Here is an 18925-nt window from a genome sequence, read left to right on the forward strand (position 1 = left end):
ATCCATTCATTTCTATGAAGCGTGCTGTTCGGATCGGCTGATCCAAACAGTACTCGCTCATCTCTACTGCCATGTGCCAAAGAGTTAATTTCTGAAAAACGTAAAACCATTATCTAAAGGTGTGATCATTCCTGTTTTTATGCTTGTGTCATACACAAAGTATTATACCGAGGTGTCAGGAGAGGCCATGCGGAAAAGTACACAAGTGACATAGAAAATTCCTTAAGAAATAAGACAAATTCAAAATGGACTCTTACCATAAGCGATGTATTCTAGCACTCGACCATTATCTCCATCATACTTTATTGGCAGGTATTTAGATGCAGGTAATATTGTAAACCTTTACATTATCATACATACACATATAGTCAAAGTACAGCAGTTATAGACAGACTATAACATTATAGATGAAGCAAAGGGAAACTTTATTGCAATGACTTGTTCAGTCTAAACCAGTATCTAAGGGACACAATCCATTACTTATTCTATACGTAATAGGTAACTATTAGAGATGAGCGAGTAGTATTCGATCGAGTAGGTGTTCGATCGAATACTACGGTATTCGAAATACTCGTACTCGATTGAACACTACTAGCTGGTCAAAGTTTAATGTTCGATGCAGAATCAACGTTGATTGGCAGAATGCTATACATTCTGCCAATCAACGCTGGTTCTTCTCTTACCTTTCCGAAGTCTTCTCTGCGCTGCGTCCCCGCGTCTTCTTCCGGGTGGAATTCACTCTGCCTAGGCATCTGGCCTAGGCAGAGCCGACTGCGCATGCGCGGGTATGCTCGCGCATACACGCGCATGCACAGTCTGCTCTGCTCAGGCATCGGGCCTGGGCAGAGCCGCACGCGCATGCGCAGTCGGCTCTGCCTAGGCTGGATGCCTAGGCAGAGTGAATTCCACCCGGAAGAGGACGCGGGGACCCTGCTCAGGGAGAAGACTTCAAGCAGAATCCAGCCCGACCGTCACTCGTGGACTTGGTAAGTATGATTTTATCGAATTTTGCCTACCCCTGAAACGAGCATTTCCCCCCATATACTATAATGGAGTTCAAAATCCGTTCAAACAGTCGACCAGTGTGCGGCTGTTCAAATCGGATTTCGAACCTTGGACACTTTAGTGTTCGCTCATCTCTAGTAATTATAATTTGCTAAACTAGAGGACAATTTGATAATATTTCCGTAATGAAGCGTTAGTATGACTTGTATCCTGTTGTGCGATGATCTCCATTATACTGTAGGGAAAGAAATAGAAAGCTGGATTAGAAAATCTTGTATAGAAGGTGTATACAATACAATGTATACATTGTGTTTCCTGTTATTATTAAAAAGTCAAACTCATTTGAAGATTTTAAAAAAACATTACAATTTATGGCAGATTTTCTTTGGGGCCTGTCTGGATTTTTTTCTGCAACGTACTGCGCAACGTTTTTTAGCATTTGCAATGGGATTCTAGCTAATCCCATCCACTTTGCAGGTACTGTAAAACACTGTGCTTTTGCATCATGGGACGCCAGCCTACAGAAACTTGATTTCCGGTCGCCATCAATTGGTAAAATGGAATTTGATTCATTTCAATGTATTCAAGAATCCATGGAAGGTTTAGTTATGTTTGATACACATTTTGTTCACGAGGAAACTCAATAAAGTTTGCACATTTTTAAACGACAGATTCTTGAATATTTCCCAAAGGAATGCAGAACAATTACGAAAGCCACAGATGGAAACTGAATCCGTTTTTAGACCGTTGTATTCAAATGGCAAAAATTCCAAATTCCTCTTTGGCGCAGGTCTTTTGCCTCTAAGCTTTGATGCTATAGCATATGTGATGACAATGTAGGGTCATCATCATGTTGATGTTGCCTGACCCCATAGGATAGCTCCCCTTCGTTGACCTGGAGCAGAAGAAGATGGTGCGTGGTCTGGGTACAACCAAAAAGGTAAGTTTTATTTTAGCGCCCTAAAGTCGGAAATTTTGGAAAATGGCATCAAACCCATCTCAATATGAAATACATTGTACTGGACTATTAAAATTGCAAGCAATTATTATTCTAGATAGATGAACAAAATCTTAATACTGTACCTGAGCTGTATAAAGCTTTGAAGCCGACCCCAGCTACACTGTCATCACTAGAAAACTCCACCAGTAGTTGGCTAGTAGAAGAAATAATCGGAGGGATCAGTCCGGACCCACAAGTTCTGTCCAAAATCAGGGGATAGTTCTTAGTGGGACCATCATAAATCCTAATATAGTCAGATGCACAATTGGGTGATGACTGGATATCAAAGGCAGTAAAGTTCAAGGAAACCTAAAAGTAAAAATGAAAATAAATAAATACTACTGCTACTAATAATACTAATAATAATAGGTATTATTATTATTATTATTATTATTATTATTATGTTGGGGCACATTGACCTAATACATAGTAATAGATAATAAACAATGATGATAATTGTTGGAGGATGCCTTGAACATTCGCATTAAAAAAAAAAATAAAAATACAAGTTAGGGTAAATAAAAATATCCTAGATCGATCATGGGTACACTTAACAATACTTTACATATACAGGGTGGGTCATACATTTGGATATACCCAGATAAAATGGAAGTTGTTGCTGATTAGAGATGAGCGAGTAGTATTCGATCGAGTAGGTATTCGATCGAATACTATGGTATTCAAAATACTCGTACTCGATCGAATACTACTCGCTATTCGAATGGAAAAATTTGATGCAGAACCAGCATTGATTGGCTGAATGCTATACAGTCGGCCAATCAACGCTGGTTCTTCTCCTACCTTTAGAAGTCTTCTCCGCACAGTGTCTCCACGGCATCTTCCGGCTCTGAATTCACTCTGCCAGGCATCGGGCCTGAGCAGAGCCGACTGCACATGCCCGCGCTACAAGAAAATGGCCGCTTTGACTATAAGCGGCCATTTTCTTGTAGTGCGGGCATGCGCAGTCGGCTCTGCCCAGGCCCGATGCCTGGCAGAGTGAATTCAGAGCCGGAAGACGCCGCGGGGACGCTGCACGGAGAAGACTTCTCGGAGAATCCAGCCCGACCCTCACTCGTGGACTTGGTAAGTTCAATCTGATCGAATGTTGCCTACCCCTGAAACGAGCATTTTTTCCCGATAGAGTATAATAGGATTCGATATTCGATTCGAGTAGTCGAATATTGAGGGGCTACTCGAAACGAATATCGAATATCGAGTATTTAACTAATTGCTCATCTCTATTGCTGATATCACCTTACCGTTTGTGGCATATTAGTACATGGGAGGGGAGAAACATTTGAGGTCCATGGCAGCCATCTGCAAAGCCGCCATATTGGATTCAACTTTAATTTTTTCAATGGGAAGGGGGTCATGTGACACATCAAACAAATGGAGAATTGTACAAGAAAGATAATGGTGTGCTCATTTGTAACATAGCTTTATACATTATCGCGTTATTGACACTTATGTGACAAGTCAATAACTCGATAGTGAATAAAGCTACATTAACAATGAGCACACCATTGTTTTTCTTGTGTTTAGACTGTAGTCAAATTTTTCTGCCTTTTATTCGCGTTTATTTTGCCTCTTATTCTGCCATTGATTAAACAGTATCGACAATGACAAACATTTGTCAGGTGTTTTTCTGATGCAAAGGATTCAAAGTGTCGGAAGAGTCAGTGGCTGCCGTACAGCGGCCAAGACCCACAGATCACACCTCACTTCTATGAGTCACCATTACAGGACCTCAGCACAACACTTGGTTGGCAACACAAAGTTTGGAACCTAGTACTAAATATTAGACTGTGATTTAAGCAAAAAAATATATTATTTCATGTTAAAATAAAGTTTTGCACATCAATAGTTCTGGTTCTTCATCGCTGTACCTGGTTTGATGGCGTCCTGATCAGCCATACACAGTTGGTATTATGTGGGTAGGATGATGGGTAGTTGGCTGAGGTCAGAGTCCCATTGTCTTCATTCAGTAAATTAGAACAGACGTCTAAAAGGGGACAAATAAATATCATGTTTATATTTTTGAAAAATATCTTTATTGGTTTCTTATGGTTTGATGATAGATCTTGGATACAACTTTTTGAAAACTTTAGTCGGGCAAGAACTTACCACATTGATACAATTTGTTGATTTTAGAAACATCGAGAACACTGAGTCCATCTCTTTGTCCAATTGGGATGTTTGGCCTAGGTATGGTGACAATAGTCGGTTGTCCTGATGTGTTAGAGAATGCCCACCTGGCCAGAGATAGAGACAAGGAGGAGACATAAGGATGTGACCGAATGATACATCATAGAACAGAATATACCAAATTTTAAAATAGCTTTGGCATTTATTGTATCTATTTATTATTAATGTTGCCAGCAATTGATGATCTTACGCATCATAATGCATCACTGATCCATAGTCATACTCCAGGCCAAGATTGTTGGTGATCAGTTTGTCAAAATTTGGAAGAGCACCTAAAAAGTCAAGATATCTCTATAAGACAGGTTAGTGTTGTGACCACAACATCAAATGCATTTACCCAGTTACGGACTGCCCATTGACTCCCTAAGGGTTGTCCACTTTTAACCCTGCAAAAACATACCCACCATGCAACTGCACAACTGCAAAGATGAATGTTGCTACAGCAAGAGCACCTCTAGAGAAGGCAGGGACAGTTATTACCATCACTGCCTTCCCAATTGTTGTTACATAGCTATGGGAGCCGCCATGATCTGACTCCACTCTGAACTGGTGGCCACGTTATCCACCAGGAGCCTGGAACTGTAGGAGATTCTGGGTCCTAGAGGACATAGATCAGCTCTCCAGGTCAGGTTAGGAGGCTGTATCCCTCCTGCAACTGGCGTTAAATGTATCTGGGGAAAAAGGGCTGTTAAAATGGCCCCTGAAGGTCTATTATGACCTTATGTAAATCAAAAAGAAAATTAAAAGTAACAAAAAAATCCCCAAAACAATACTAAGTCCATATCAAAGGCTGTAGCGCGACCCCCAGAGACACAACACTATGAATCAGTTACATAAAAATTATCGTAACGTGGAGGGAAAACTATTTTTAAAAATTTTTTTGTAGCATAAACATTCAAAAAATAACCTATCTGTCACCGAAAAAAAGATGTAAAAGTTTATTAAATAACCCAAACATAAAAATTGTTATAGCCCTCAAATCCACATGTAAAAAACCCTTGAAAATAAGACCAATCCTGACCCAGAGATATAGGCTCTAAAGTGATGAATTGTGTATTTATGGTGTGGGAATTACCTGCTGGTATGTTCTGGTACATGATGGTGACATAGTTATCACGGTCACTCCTCATATGTTCATGGTAAAATCCTAGAGCATGGTTTAGCTCGTGTTGTATAATTCCTCTGTACATGCAATCCTCTATGTCCACTCCAACCTTCTGACCTCCACCCAATCGTCCCACAAATGATTCACATCTGAATTTATAGAGCAAATAAGGCTTTATTAGTAATCTTATGTAGTCATATAGCACATTTATGGGATTTTCCAGGCCATATACTGTATAATGATGACTTAATGTTAGGATAAGTTACTAATTGTTAGGATTGCGTCCCGCAGGCTTCCCTTCCAGCGCATAGCGCCACCTGCTGGCCAACCCAAACCTCGCCCTCGGCGTTGTGCAGTGAGGTGTCTGGAGTCTAAGTCCAGCTTTCGGCCCACTGAGCATGCTCAGACATTTTGGAGCCGCTCAGAGGCTAAGTGCCATTCTCTCCCTATTGAGCATGCTCAGACATTTTGGGTCCACTCAGAGGCTAAGTCCCATTTTGGCCATACTGAGCATGATCGGTGACGTCATGCCACCGCCCCTGTTGGGCGGGGACTAGCCTTTATATAGTGTGAGCCGACGCCCACCCAATGCACACACTTTGACTAGAAATACTTTGAGACAGGAGGTTAGGACCAGGTTCCAGTCAATGGCAGGAGCTATCTAGGGACCAAGTTAGAATTCCTTGGCTCTGCCAGTGGGAATCAGTACACCTATTTCTTGTCTAACTGCTGTGTAGCTCCTTGCAGGTTAAGGAGTTTTTTGTGTGACTGACCAGGAGTGAAGTTAACCCCTGGCAGTCTTGTTTGTGAAGCAGAGTGAAGAATATGCTAGGGCCTGGTTCCCCTGCTGTAATTAGCAGGTGCTTCTTGTAAGGCTTCATTTGACTTCACTTAACTGCTATACACAGGCACGCGCTCCCAGTGAAGTTAACTGGACAGAGTCTGTTGCAGCCTGTTCACATTGGTGCCGCACAACATCACTGCCAGTGCAGTTTAACTGGTGGTTCATATTCAGACATACGGCTGCCCATCTGGGCTTGTGGACCTCACTGCAGTGCTCTGCAGCTTAGCGGTTCTGGTTGTGTTCATTATTATTCTTATATACTGTATATACACAGAACCGTAACACTAATATCTTCCATGTCCCGGCACCCTCACTGATCAAGTAATAGCAGAAACAGTAACCACCAGAAGTAACATAGCACAGTGTGCAGAGCTTGCCAGAAACCTCCGTTCTGTCCACTGTATATTGGGCATTCTTGTTACTACAGCTAAGTTCCCATTCACATTAATTGGAACTAAGCTGAAACAACTTGGTATGGCCAAGCCAAGTGTAATAGCTATGTACTTCCAGCAACCAGCTAGTTGTTCAGTCTACAACAATCTGATATTTGTAACTTACACAAAGGGTAGGTCATCAATATCCAGGTCCTGGGAAGAACCTAGTTCTAAAATTACTTCTTCCAATGGCTTTCAACTACGGTTGACCAAGTCAGGCCACAAGTAATCAACACCTCCATATTATAATGTGGCAATATTACTTGCAATCAGCTTTCTTTTTCCAAAATGTTCCAAATTGTGATTAAAAATAATCAAACTATAAGCCTCCATTACCAAATTATCCTATAGATTAGTGCACGTACACCGATCCTCATTCACTTAAGCGTAAAAAAGTTTCCAAATATTCAGTTCTATATTTTTAAATAAATAATCTTTAGTCAAGCAAACTTGAAGACGTTTGAGTAGTAGAACCTACCCTTGTGAAGACATAATGTTAAGGTAGTCATCCTCCGTTGTCCACGGTACAAACCTCACACATGTAAGTGTCTCATATTCTTGCATAGACGTGTTAAACAAGTTGAGGTGTGAAGAACCTGGGGGTGACATGAATATTTCTACGATAAGTACAATGGTGGACAAGACAGTTGGCATGACCACCATAGGTATAGAATAAAATAAAGTAAAACTCACTATAATTAGAAGAAAATACGTAGGGCACATTGACCGTCCCATTTGTAGATTTGGGCCACAAGCAATCTGTACAGGTTGTAGCACTACGTCCAGGTCTTGTCAATATGTCACCATTATGTATGGCCATGGATTTTTCTAAATAAAAAAAAAAATTGACATTTTAAATGCAATATTAAATTTGTATTTTCAAATTCAAAAATTTATAGAAAAAAAAATCATCTAATCCACTGTATGATATTATCAAGTCTTACACGTTCATGGACATTAAGCATGAGAAAGGGGATACATAACTGAAACCTCTAAATATGATAAAGGTATAAATAAAATATACAAGGGAAGTGATTTTAATACATTTAGGCCCCTCTAACACACTTTAGAACTGGATTGGTGATAATAATGTACGTTTTAGAAATTTAGTTGAAAATGTGAAAAATTCCTCCTAAAGACTTCTAATTTCCAAAAATAATTTTTACAAAATGATATTAAAATAAAGCAGATCTGAGGTAAAAGTTTATTATTAACTAGATATGTGTGATAAAAACAGAAATTCAATTTAAAAATTTCTAATTTTATAGACATTTTATGCAAGCTTTATTTTTTGTTAATCCATTATATTTGTTGACTATCTCTTCGTGACTTATGCATAGATCCTTAGAAAGCTGAGTACTTATCTAAAAAATTAAATATCAATATCACAAAATGTTTTAAGAATTCACTAAAATTGGAAAAAGAATAGAAGCACGGACATTGAAGAATGGCTCAAATAACACTGAGAGAGTTCTTACTGTAATTTTCTGATCCAGGTATGGAACTCTGTATAAGAAATATTTGTAACCATTAGTAACCAGGTAATATTCTGTATGTACAACCGAAACAGACCGAAATAGAAAATGTCTGCTGTAAAAACATGTTTTAAAACATTAGGTGGAATTTGATGCAAAAATGTAAATCGTGAACTGAATATTTGTGAAGAGAAAATTCTACAATATATGAAAATATTAATAGAATTTTTGCATCAATTCTTACAATATGCTGATAGTTCCCTTACAGAAAATATCCAATAAGTGAAATTTTGCAAGAATTAGAAAATTCCCTAAAACATAACTATCCCTGGTCTCTCAACAACATGAACAATTATACAATTTTGGTGATAATTTTTGGGTTTTTTCACTTTAGGGTTGTTATTCGCAGAATGCCACTAGTATATCTCACATATGACAATGAAATGCACGTTCCAAAAATAAAGTAATTGAAATAAAAAATTTAAAAAGTAATTGAATTTAAAAAAAGGCCCCATTTTCTTCTGATGTCAGAAATTTTTGTAAATAAATAAATAAATAAATAAATAAATACATAAATAAAAAATAAGAAATCAATTAAAAGAAAAAAATAGAATGGATAGCAAAACACATACAAAAATACTACTCCAATATGAACATACCTGTAATGGTGGAGATAGAGGGACACTTGTCACAGGTCCGGCTACACAAAGGAGGAGAAGGAGGGAAATCTTCTCGGCCATGTTACTGAGATATCTCTACAATATTAGAAGGATTGTTCCTTGCCTAGATGAATGCTAACCTTTACAGTAGAAATTCCGCATACACACAGATGAGAGAAATCTATCCAATCACAAAGCAGAAATAAAGGTACCTGTAATGGTCAGGAGAAGACCCCGGGGCTGGTACACGCCTGTTATACATATATAATTATCTTAGATGTGACCACATGGTGAATACGGTGGAGATACAATTCCGGATACTTTCATGGTTTACCAATGTAACATTGTTGTCACATTGATGATTTTATGCGTACGTGTGAAACGTAAGAAAAACAAAAAAATACCAATTTCTACGGCCGGTTACTGGCACCTGTCATTGTCTAAAGATTTTCTTACTGTTTAAAAACTCTTATAGAGAACACAAGTGAGCTATTACACGTGACATTGTAGAAATATTCTTTCTCTTTTCATTTTTTTTTTTTTCAGGTTCTTAAGTGGTATTTTGTTTGTCAGATGCATTTTTTAAGAATTTTTTTGAAATTACAAAATAGTTTTTAACATTTAGACATAGGAAGTATAGAAAGATATGTAGAATTGTAAATTAGAGATGAGCGAACGCCGTTCAATCAAATACATATTCGATCGAATATCAGGCCGTTCGAGGTGTTTGATTCCAATCGAACACCATGAGGCAAACGCAGTAAAAATTTGTATCCCCTCCCACCTTCCCTGGCATGTTTTTTGCACCAATAACTGCGCAGGGGAGGTGGGACAGGAACTACGACAACGGAGGCATCGAAAAAAATAGAAAAAACCCATTGGCTGCCGAAATCAGGTGGACCTCCACTTTAGACGAATGGTGGATTTACCATTCGCTTAATTTGGAACTGTGAACTATATGATTGTGAGACAGGGACAGATGTACAGGCAGGGTTAGCTAGGGATTACCTTTATTTAGGGTGGAATATTACTCACCCAGCTCTTTGGGGCTCTATCTGGTCGGGATCCCTGTCAGCTTGCGATATGCGGACGGCGTCACAGGTGCTTCCATTCATTTCTATGGGTGCGTGCTGTTCGGATCGGCTGATCCGAACAGTGTTTGCTCATCTCTATAGGCTATCAACATGGTCGGTAGGGTTAAAAAGTTGAGATCTTCCATGGTTATCAGAAATAAAGGGCCATGGCACACCTCTTGTTATTAATCAGGCACCATGGCTCAACCTTACCCTAAGTTGGTTATTTAGGGCATCTAAGGTATGAAATGAGTTTTGTGGGTAAAATATTGATGAGCTATCCTAAAGATTAGTGTTAGGATGGGGTCCCGGCCAGCGCATAGCGCCACCTGCGAGACAATCCAACCCTCGTCCTCGTTGTCATGCAGTGAGGTGTGAGTCTAAGTCCAGCTTCCGGCCTACTGTGCATGCTCAGACCTTTTGGAGCCGCTCAGAGGCTAAGTCCCATTTTGTCCATACTGAGCATGATTGGTGAGGTCATGACCACTGCCCCTGTTGGGCGGGCACTTGCCTTTATATAGTGTGAGCTGACACCCACTGGGTGCTCACACTTTAACTAAAATTGGGACAGGAGGTCAGGGCTAGGTTCCTGTGAAAGGCAGGTTGTCAGGTCAGGGATCTAAGTTAGGATTCTTTAGCTCTGCTGGTTGGGACGTGAATTGCCTATAGAACTGCCCACCAACTTGGTAGCTCCAAGCTATTGTGGAGTCCTTTGTGTTGCTGACCAGGGGTGACGGTTAACCCCTGGCAGCCTTTCCTGTGTAGCTGGGTGAAGCAGGTGCTGGGTCCATCTCTCTGATGATAGTTTGCAGATGACTTTTGCAAGGCCTCATTAGGCGTCACTCAGCAGCTATACAAAGTTGCACTCTCCCAGTGAAGTTAACTGGCGAGAGTTGATTGCAGGCTGTTCACACATGAATCACACAAACACCACTGCCAGTGCAGTTTAACTGGTAGTTAACTTTGCAGACAGACAGCTGCCCTGCTGGGGCCTGTGGACCTCACTGCAGTGTCTTACAGTCTAGCGGTTCGGTCAACGTTAAAAAATATTAATTATATATATATATATATATATATATATATATACACAGAACCGTAACAATTAGTCACTAATACCAAATGTGCTCATCACGCCTCCTGCAGTGCATGGGCTGGTGATGTAAATCTCTGTTCCCAACCACCTATATTTTCTTTTCTTTATTGAGTTTGATGGCTATTGGGGCCTTCTACAAGTGATAAGGACTAGAACAATGCTGTATCAGTGTCTGTGTTATCTTTATACATAGAGATCTAGAGATAACAATGTACAGAACAAGCAAAGTCTCTGAACAAATTGCTACCATAAAATGTGCAGATTGAGATGGAGTTGGAGGCGGAGTTCTACTCTGAAACTACAAGTGTTATGCAGGCCAACCATAAGGCAGAGTGAGGATGTACGGTGCCAGCCAGATTGCCTCCTTGGGTATCCAGTTAACTACCTTGGGATAGGCTGCTCCTGGCATGCCGAACAAGACACACTGTATGTGCAAGACATTGGAGGATTGAGAAATAGTCAGCTTGGTCACACCCCAAGGAAAATCAGGGTATTGTATATTTTACAGAAAGAAGACTCTGGCCAACCAGGCATCTACATGACATGCATGGCTTCACATTATCACTAGAGATTAGCGAACAGTAAAATGTTCGAGGTTCGATATTCGTTTCGAGTAGCCCCTCAATATTCGACTACTCGAATCAAATATCAAACCCTATTATAGTCTATGGGGGGGGAAATGCTTGTTTCAGGGGCAGGCAACGTTCGATCAAATTATACTTACCAAGTCCACGAGTGAGGGTCGGGCTGGATCCTCCGCGCAGTCTTCTTCTTGCAGCATCCCCACGGCATCTTCCGGCTCTGAATTCACTCTGCCAGGCATCGGGCCTGGGCAGAGCCGACTGCACATGCCCGCACTACAAGTGGACATGCGCAGTCGGCTCTGCCCAGGCCCGATGCCTGGCAGAGTGAATGAAGAGCCGGAAGACGCCGCGGGGAAGCTTCACGGAGAAGACTTCTAAAGGTAGGAGAAGAACCAGCGTTGATTGGCCGACTGTATAGCATTCGGCCAATCAATGCTGGTTCTGCATCGAACTTTTACATTCGAACAGCGAGTGGTACTCGATCGAGTACGAGTATTTCGAATACCGTAGTATTCGATCGAATACCTACTCGATTGAATACTACTCGCTCATCTCTAATTATCACATATATTCACACAGTAGTAAATAAAGAACAGAACATCGATGATACAAATATACACTTTATTCGGGCAATTTATTTTTTTAGACAAACTGAGTATTTAAGGGACATAAATAATTTATTAATGCAAATATAGTAATTCTAGATTTGGTAAAGTAGAAAAAAATCAAAAACATTATATAGATTTCTCTTCATGTCATTTCCGGAATAAAGTGCTAGAATGAATCTGTATTCCGGTGTGCGGTGATCTCCAGTTATACTGTAGAGAAAGACATAAAGATGGATTAGAAGATCAAATACAGGACATGGAAATCTATACATTACCTTCCTTGTGATTATCAAAGTAATACAATGTCCTTAAGACATAAAAAGATGTAACATTTTTCTTACTATATGGTATATTTACTATAGGGTTTGTCTGGCTTATTAAATCTAATTCTTTTAAGGCTCACCAGAGCCCCCCACCTATTAGATAGAATACAGGACAGTTACATAGAACATCTCCCTTCTCAGACATTATGGCCTACAGGAACTGGAGAACATGTATGTATGGGAGGGATATGTAAAGAAGAGACTGTGATACTCACTAAATTTATACGATGCCTGGAAGCCCCGGAACTCATTTCGGCTGTCACTAACAAATAGCAGCTGCAAGGTGTTCCCAGAAGAGGTATAGGGACCTATTTTCTTTTCACCACAATGTGGGGCCAACTTTTTGGTCCCATCCAAGATCTTTAAATAATCAAATGCACAGAAAGTAAAAGACTCCACCTGGAAATCACTGACGATCAGGTAAATCTGTAGAGATAAGACAGAGATATTGTAAGGTTATCATGACATAATTATAATTTGTTATAACTCCTTGAAAAATTCAGTGGAAACAACACAATGCTTTTTTTAACTCTATTGAAAAATAAAGTCCTTACCCGGCGCCCAACAGGAGCCGTGATTGTGTAGATACATCTCAGGTTTGGGTAATAGCGTACGGGGTATCCAGGTGAAGTAATGGTTCTCTGTGGTGTATAGAAGGTTCCTCCACATTGCACTGGGAAATCATACATTTTATTGGAGTGAATAGACTAAATAAAAACTTTTTATTTTTTTATTTTAATGTATATTTATTAGAGATGAGCGAGTAGTACTCGATCAAGTAGGTATTCGATCGAATACTACGGTATTCGAAATACTTGTACTCGATCGAGTACTACTAGCTGTTCGAAGTTAAGATTCGATGCAGAACCAGTGTTTTTTTGGCAGAATGCTATACATTCTGCCAATCAACACTGGTTCTTCTCTTACCTTTAGAAGTCTTCTCCCTGCGCAGCGTTCCCGCGTCCTCTTCCGGCTCTGAATTCATTCTGCCAGGCATCGGGCCTGGGCAGAGCCGACTGCGCATGTCCACTTGTAGTGCAGACATGCACAGTCAGCTCTGCCCAGGCCCGATGCCTAGCAGAGTGAATTCAAGGCCGGATGAGGGCGCGGGAACGCTGCGCAGGGAGAAGAATCCAGCCCGACCCTCACTCATGGACTTGGTAAGTAGAATATGATTGAATGTTGCGTACCCCTGAAACAAGCATTTCCCCCCATAGACTATAATGGGTTTCAAAACCTGTTCGAACAGTCGAACAGTGTGCGGCTGTTCGAATCGGATTTCGAACCCCGAACATTTTAGTGTTCGCTCATCTCTAATATTTATTTATCATTGGAGACTGACCATACTTTCCTGAAATCTCAACGCAATTAAAGGAGCAATAATTGGGAACAACAGATGTAGCAAATATTCATTGCACTCAGGAAATACAAAATTAAAATTTAACACGTTCCACGAGATTGGAATTTTTTGCTGCATCGGTAATGTTCCAAAGGATCGACTGACAAACATTTGGTAGATCTCCTGCATTGACCATGAAGGTCTCAGTGGTTTGTTCCCTACTAAGGATAGGCCAATTATTCTTAATATACAAAGAGGATTTTATCCTATACCTGAGCTGTATAAAGCTTTGAATCCGAATCCAGCATCACTATCATCACTGGAAAACTCCACCAGTAGTTGGCTAGTAGAAGAAATAATCGGAGGGATCAGTCCGGACCCACAAGTTCTGTCCAAAATCAGGGGATAGTTCTTAGTGGGACCATCATAAATCCTAATATAGTCAGATGTACAATTGGGTGATGACTGGACATCAAAGGCAGTAAAGTTCAAGGAAACCTAAAAAAATAAACAGATTTTTGTAGTTTTTGTAGATGAGACAAAAATTGAGCTCTTTGGCATTAACTCAACTCGCCATGTTTGGAGAAAGAAAATTGCCGCCTATGACCCAAAGACACAAGTTTGGAACATTGTACTGAAAATTAGACTGTGATTTCAAATAGATATGTAATTTTATGTAGGAATAAAGCTTTGTACACCAATAGTTCTGGTTCTTCATCGCTGTACCTGGTTTGATGGCGTCCTAATCAGCCATACACAGTTGGTATTATGTGGGTAGGATGATGGGTAATTGGCTGAGGTCAGAGTCCCATTGTCTTCATTCAGTAAATTAGAACAGACGTCTAAAAGGGGACAAATAAATATCATATTTATATTTTAGAAAAATATCTTTATTGGTCTCTTATGGTTTGATGATAGATCTCGGATACAACTTTTTGAAAACTGTAGACCTGCAAGAACTTACCACATTGATACAATTTGTTGATTTTAGAAGCATCTAGAACACTGAGTCCAACTCTTTGTCCAATTGGGATGTTTGGGATGGGGATGGTCACAATAGTGGGTTGTCCTGATGTGTTAGAGAATGCCCACCTGGCCAGAGATAGAGACAAGGAGGAGACATAAGGATGTGACCGAATGATACATCATAGAACAGAATAGATCAGATTTTATAATAGAATTGCCCCTTGTATCTACAGTGTCAGAAAATGACAATCTTACGGGTCATAATGCATCACCGATCCATAGTCATACTCCAGACCAAGGTTATTGGTGTTTAGTTTGGCAAAATTTGAAACTGAACCTAAAAGTACAAAAGATTTCTATTAGTCTGGTTACTGTAATGACCACAACACAACAAAAACATTAGAGAATATTTAATGATGTATTCATGGGGACGGCATTACCTTTTGGTATGTACTGGTACATGATGGTGATATAGTTGTCACGGTCACTCCTCATATGTTCATGGTAGAAGCCCAGGGCATGGTTTAGCTCATGTTGTATAATTCCTCTGTACATACAACCACCTATATCCACTCCAACCCTCTGACCTCCGCCGACTCGTCCAACATATGATACACACCTGAATATATAGAAGAAATAACATGTTATTATTACTCATATGAAAAGTGCAGTGATGTGAATAATAAAGCATGAGAAATAAATCTGGTATTATAGTAAATGGAACAACTCAATTCCCATGGAATTTGGAACTGAACCTGGCATAGCCAATAGAGATGAGCGAGTAGTACTCGATCGAGTAGGTGTTCGATCGAATACTACGGTATTCAAAGTACTCGTACTCGATCGAGTACCACTCGCTATTCGAATGGAAAAGTTTGATGCAGAACCAGCATTGATTGGCCGAATGCTATACAGTTGACTAATCAACGCTGGTTCTTCTCCTACCTTTAGAAGTCTTCTCCGTGCAGCTTCCCCGCGGCATCTTCCGGCTCTGAATTCACTCTGCCAGGCATCGGGCCTGGGCAGAGCCGACTGCGCATGTCTGCTTGTAGTGCGGGCATGCGCAGTCGGCTCTGCCTAGGCCCCGATGCCTGGCAGAGTGAATTCAGAGCCGGAAGATGCCACGGGGACGCTGCAAGGAAAAGACTTCTCGGAGGATCCAGCCCGACCCTCACTCGTGGACTTGGTAAGTGTAATTTGATCGAACGTTGCCTACCCCTGAAACGAGCATCTTCCCCCCATAGTCTATAATAGGGTTCGATATACGATTTGAGTAGTCAAATATTGAGGGGCTACTTGAAACGAATATCGAATCTCAAACATTTTACTGTTCGCTCATCTCTAATAGCCAATACATAGTGTACAGAGCTGTGTACTTGCAGCAAGCACAATTTTGTGCAATTTGTTACTCTCAATCCTCTGATTTGTGGGATTACCAGGTGATGGGCTTCCACCACTCTGATACTCGTAACCAATGCTTAGTGTAGGTCATCACTATCCAAGTCCTTGGAAGACCCTTTTAGACCCTGATGTTATAAACTGTGATATAATGTTATAAACTGTAATTAAATATGATCAAATGATAAATCTCCAATAATCCTCAGCACATAAAAAGAATAAGCGATTTCCTATTGTTTCACTTGATTCAAACATTTACTCTTAGAATTTATTATAAGCTTTTAGTTAACCGAGCTTGAACACATCTCCATAGTAGAGCGTACCCGTGTGAAGACACAATGTTGAGGTAGTCATTCTCCGTTGTCCGGGGTACAAACCTTACACATGTAAGGGTCTCAAATTCTTGCATAGACGTGTTAAACAAGTCGAGGTGCCAAGAACCTGGGGTGACATGAATATTTATAGGGTGAGCCAGTGTTGGGCAATTGGCATGACCACCATAGGTATAAAATAAAGAGGAAAAACTCACTATAATTAGAGGAAAATACGTAGGGCACATTGACCGTCCCATTTTCAGATTTGGGCCACAAGCAATCTGTACAAGTTGTAGCACTGCGTCCAGGACTTATCAACATGTCATCATCATGGTTGGCCATGGGATTTGCTAATTGACAAAAAAATATTACTTTTTAATTGCTATATTTAATATAAATATATATTTTACAAATAAAATATTCATTTGAAGAATCATCTCATCTACTGTATGATATAAGTTATATAATGTGTCCCTTATATATACTGGTAGGTATTATAAGGGAATTATTACCTCTATTGGCCTTGATTATTTTGCTAAATGTTCCCTGAGGCTCTTCTGTAACTAAAAACATGTATATAATATAGTAATCATACAGTCCTATGAAAAAGTTTGGGCACCCCTATTAATCTTAATCATTTTTAGTTCTAAATATTTTGGTGTTTGCAACAGCCATTTCAGTTTGATATATCTAATAACTGATGGACACAGTAATATTTCAGGATTGAAATGAGGTTTATTGTACTAACAGAAAATGCGCAATATGCATTAAACCAAAATTTGACCGGTGCAAAAATATGGGCACCTCAACAGAAAAGTGACATTAATATTTAGTACATCCTCCTTTTGCAAAGATAACAGCCTCTAGTCGCTTCCTGTAGCTTTTAATCAGTTCCTGGATCCTGGATAAAGGTATTTTGGACCATTTCTTTCTACAAAACAATTCAAGTTCAGTTAAGTTTGATTGTCGCCGAACATGGACAGCCCGCTCTCAAATGATCTGAAAACAAAGATTGTTCAACATAGTTGTTCAGGGGAAGGATACAAAACGTTGTCTCAGAGATTTAACCTGTCAGTTTCCACTGTGAGGAACATAGTAAGGAAATGGAAGACCACAGGGACAGTTCTTGTTAAGCCCAGAAGTGGCAGGCCAAGAAAAATATCAGAAAGGCAGAGAAGAAGAATGGTGAGAACAGTCAAGGACAATCCACAGACCACCTCCAAAGAGCTGCAGCATCATCTTGCTGCAGATGGTGTCACTGTGCATCGGTCAACTATACAGCGCACTTTGCACAAATAGAAGCTGTATGGGAGAGTGATGAGAAAGAAGCCGTTTCTGCACGTACGCCACAAATAGAGTTGCCTGAGGTATGAAAAAGCACATTTGGACAAGGCAGCTTCATTTTGGAAACAAAGATTGAGTTGTTTGGTCATACAAAAAGGCGTTATGCATGGCGTCCAAAAAGAAACAGCATTCCAAGAAAAACACATGCTACCCACTGTAAAATTTGGTGGAGGTTCCATCATGCTTTGGGGCTGTGTAGCCAATGCCGGCACCGGGAATCTTGTTAAAGTTGAGGGTCGCATGGATTCCACTCAGTATCAGCAGATTCTTGAGAATAATGTTCAAGAATCAGTGATGAAGTTGAAGTTACGCCGGGGATGGATATTTCAGCAAGACAATGATCCAAAACACCGCTCCAAATCCTCAGGCATTCATGCAGAGGAACAATTACAATGTTCTGGAATGGCCATCCCAGTCCCCAGACCTGAATATCATTGAACATCTGTGGGATGATTTGAAGCAGGCTGTCCATGCTCGGCGACCATCTAACTTAACTGAACTTGAATTGTTTGTCCAAAATACCTTTATCCAGGATCCAGGAACTGATTAAAAGCTACAGGAAGCGACTAGAGGCTGTTATCTTTGCAAAAGGAGGATCTACTAAATATTAATGTCACTTTTCTGTTGAGGTGCCCATACTTTTGCACCGGTCAAATTTTGGTTTAATGCATATTGCACATTTTCTGTTAGTACAATAAACCTCATTTCAATCCTGAAATATTACTGTGTCCATCAGTTATTAGATATATCAAACTGAAATGGCTGCTGCAAATACCAAAATATTTAGAACTAAAAATGATTAAGATTAATAGGGGTGCCCAAACTTTTTCATAGGACTGTATATCATAAGTATATCTATATATAAGTATATAATGACTCCACCATCAATTACATTACTAGAACTTACTATATGAAGATTTATCATTAATATTTGTCATTCGTGCCTTATCCTTTAGTAGTTCATTAAATACAGGGCAAATAATAGAATGGCAAAGGGCAGTAAGGGCCGATAAGGGACAATGGTGCATGGAGCTACAAGGGATCTTAGGTGAAGAGCCAGAGAAAAAACTTTATCAACATCCAAAAACTTCTGAATCTTTTGAAATGGAATTCTATTCTATACTATTCTGTATAATATATAAAAGGGATTTAGTGT

At 39.9% G+C, this 18925-nt stretch overlaps 1 protein-coding gene across 1 annotated transcript; it reads right to left on the reverse strand.

The window, feature by feature from the left end:
- Positions 1 to 1198: 1198 nt before the first annotated feature.
- LOC142213376 (embryonic protein UVS.2-like) lies at positions 1199 to 18707 on the reverse strand. Its single transcript, XM_075281693.1, has 18 exons — positions 18677 to 18707; positions 16921 to 16988; positions 16641 to 16758; positions 16435 to 16552; positions 15154 to 15332; positions 14969 to 15050; positions 14712 to 14839; positions 14474 to 14589; positions 14020 to 14245; positions 12963 to 13081; positions 12624 to 12834; positions 7287 to 7421; positions 7072 to 7189; positions 5286 to 5464; positions 4401 to 4482; positions 4130 to 4257; positions 3892 to 4007; positions 1199 to 1240 (listed from the first exon to the last, which is right to left on the reverse strand). Exons 1-18 carry the CDS (start codon positions 18705 to 18707, stop codon positions 1199 to 1201), a joined length of 2196 nt encoding a protein of 731 aa, XP_075137794.1.
- Between the last annotated feature and the right edge of the window lie 218 nt (positions 18708 to 18925).

This window comes from Leptodactylus fuscus, chromosome 7, assembly GCF_031893055.1.
Source record: "Leptodactylus fuscus isolate aLepFus1 chromosome 7, aLepFus1.hap2, whole genome shotgun sequence".
Classification (NCBI taxonomy): Eukaryota; Metazoa; Chordata; class Amphibia; order Anura; family Leptodactylidae; genus Leptodactylus; species Leptodactylus fuscus.

Excerpts from the sequence above, each read along its gene's own strand:
- LOC142213376 (XM_075281693.1), bottom strand. The coding sequence starts at position 18,707 with ATGACAAATATTAATGATAAATCTTCATATA. Across the intron at positions 16,989-18,676 it reads TAATGATAAATCTTCATATA|TTACAGAAGAGCCTCAGGGA; the intron begins GTAAGTTCTAGT and ends ACATGTTTTTAG. Across the intron at positions 14,246-14,473 it reads TTAGGACGCCATCAAACCAG|GTTTCCTTGAACTTTACTGC; the intron begins GTACAGCGATGA and ends TTATTTTTTTAG.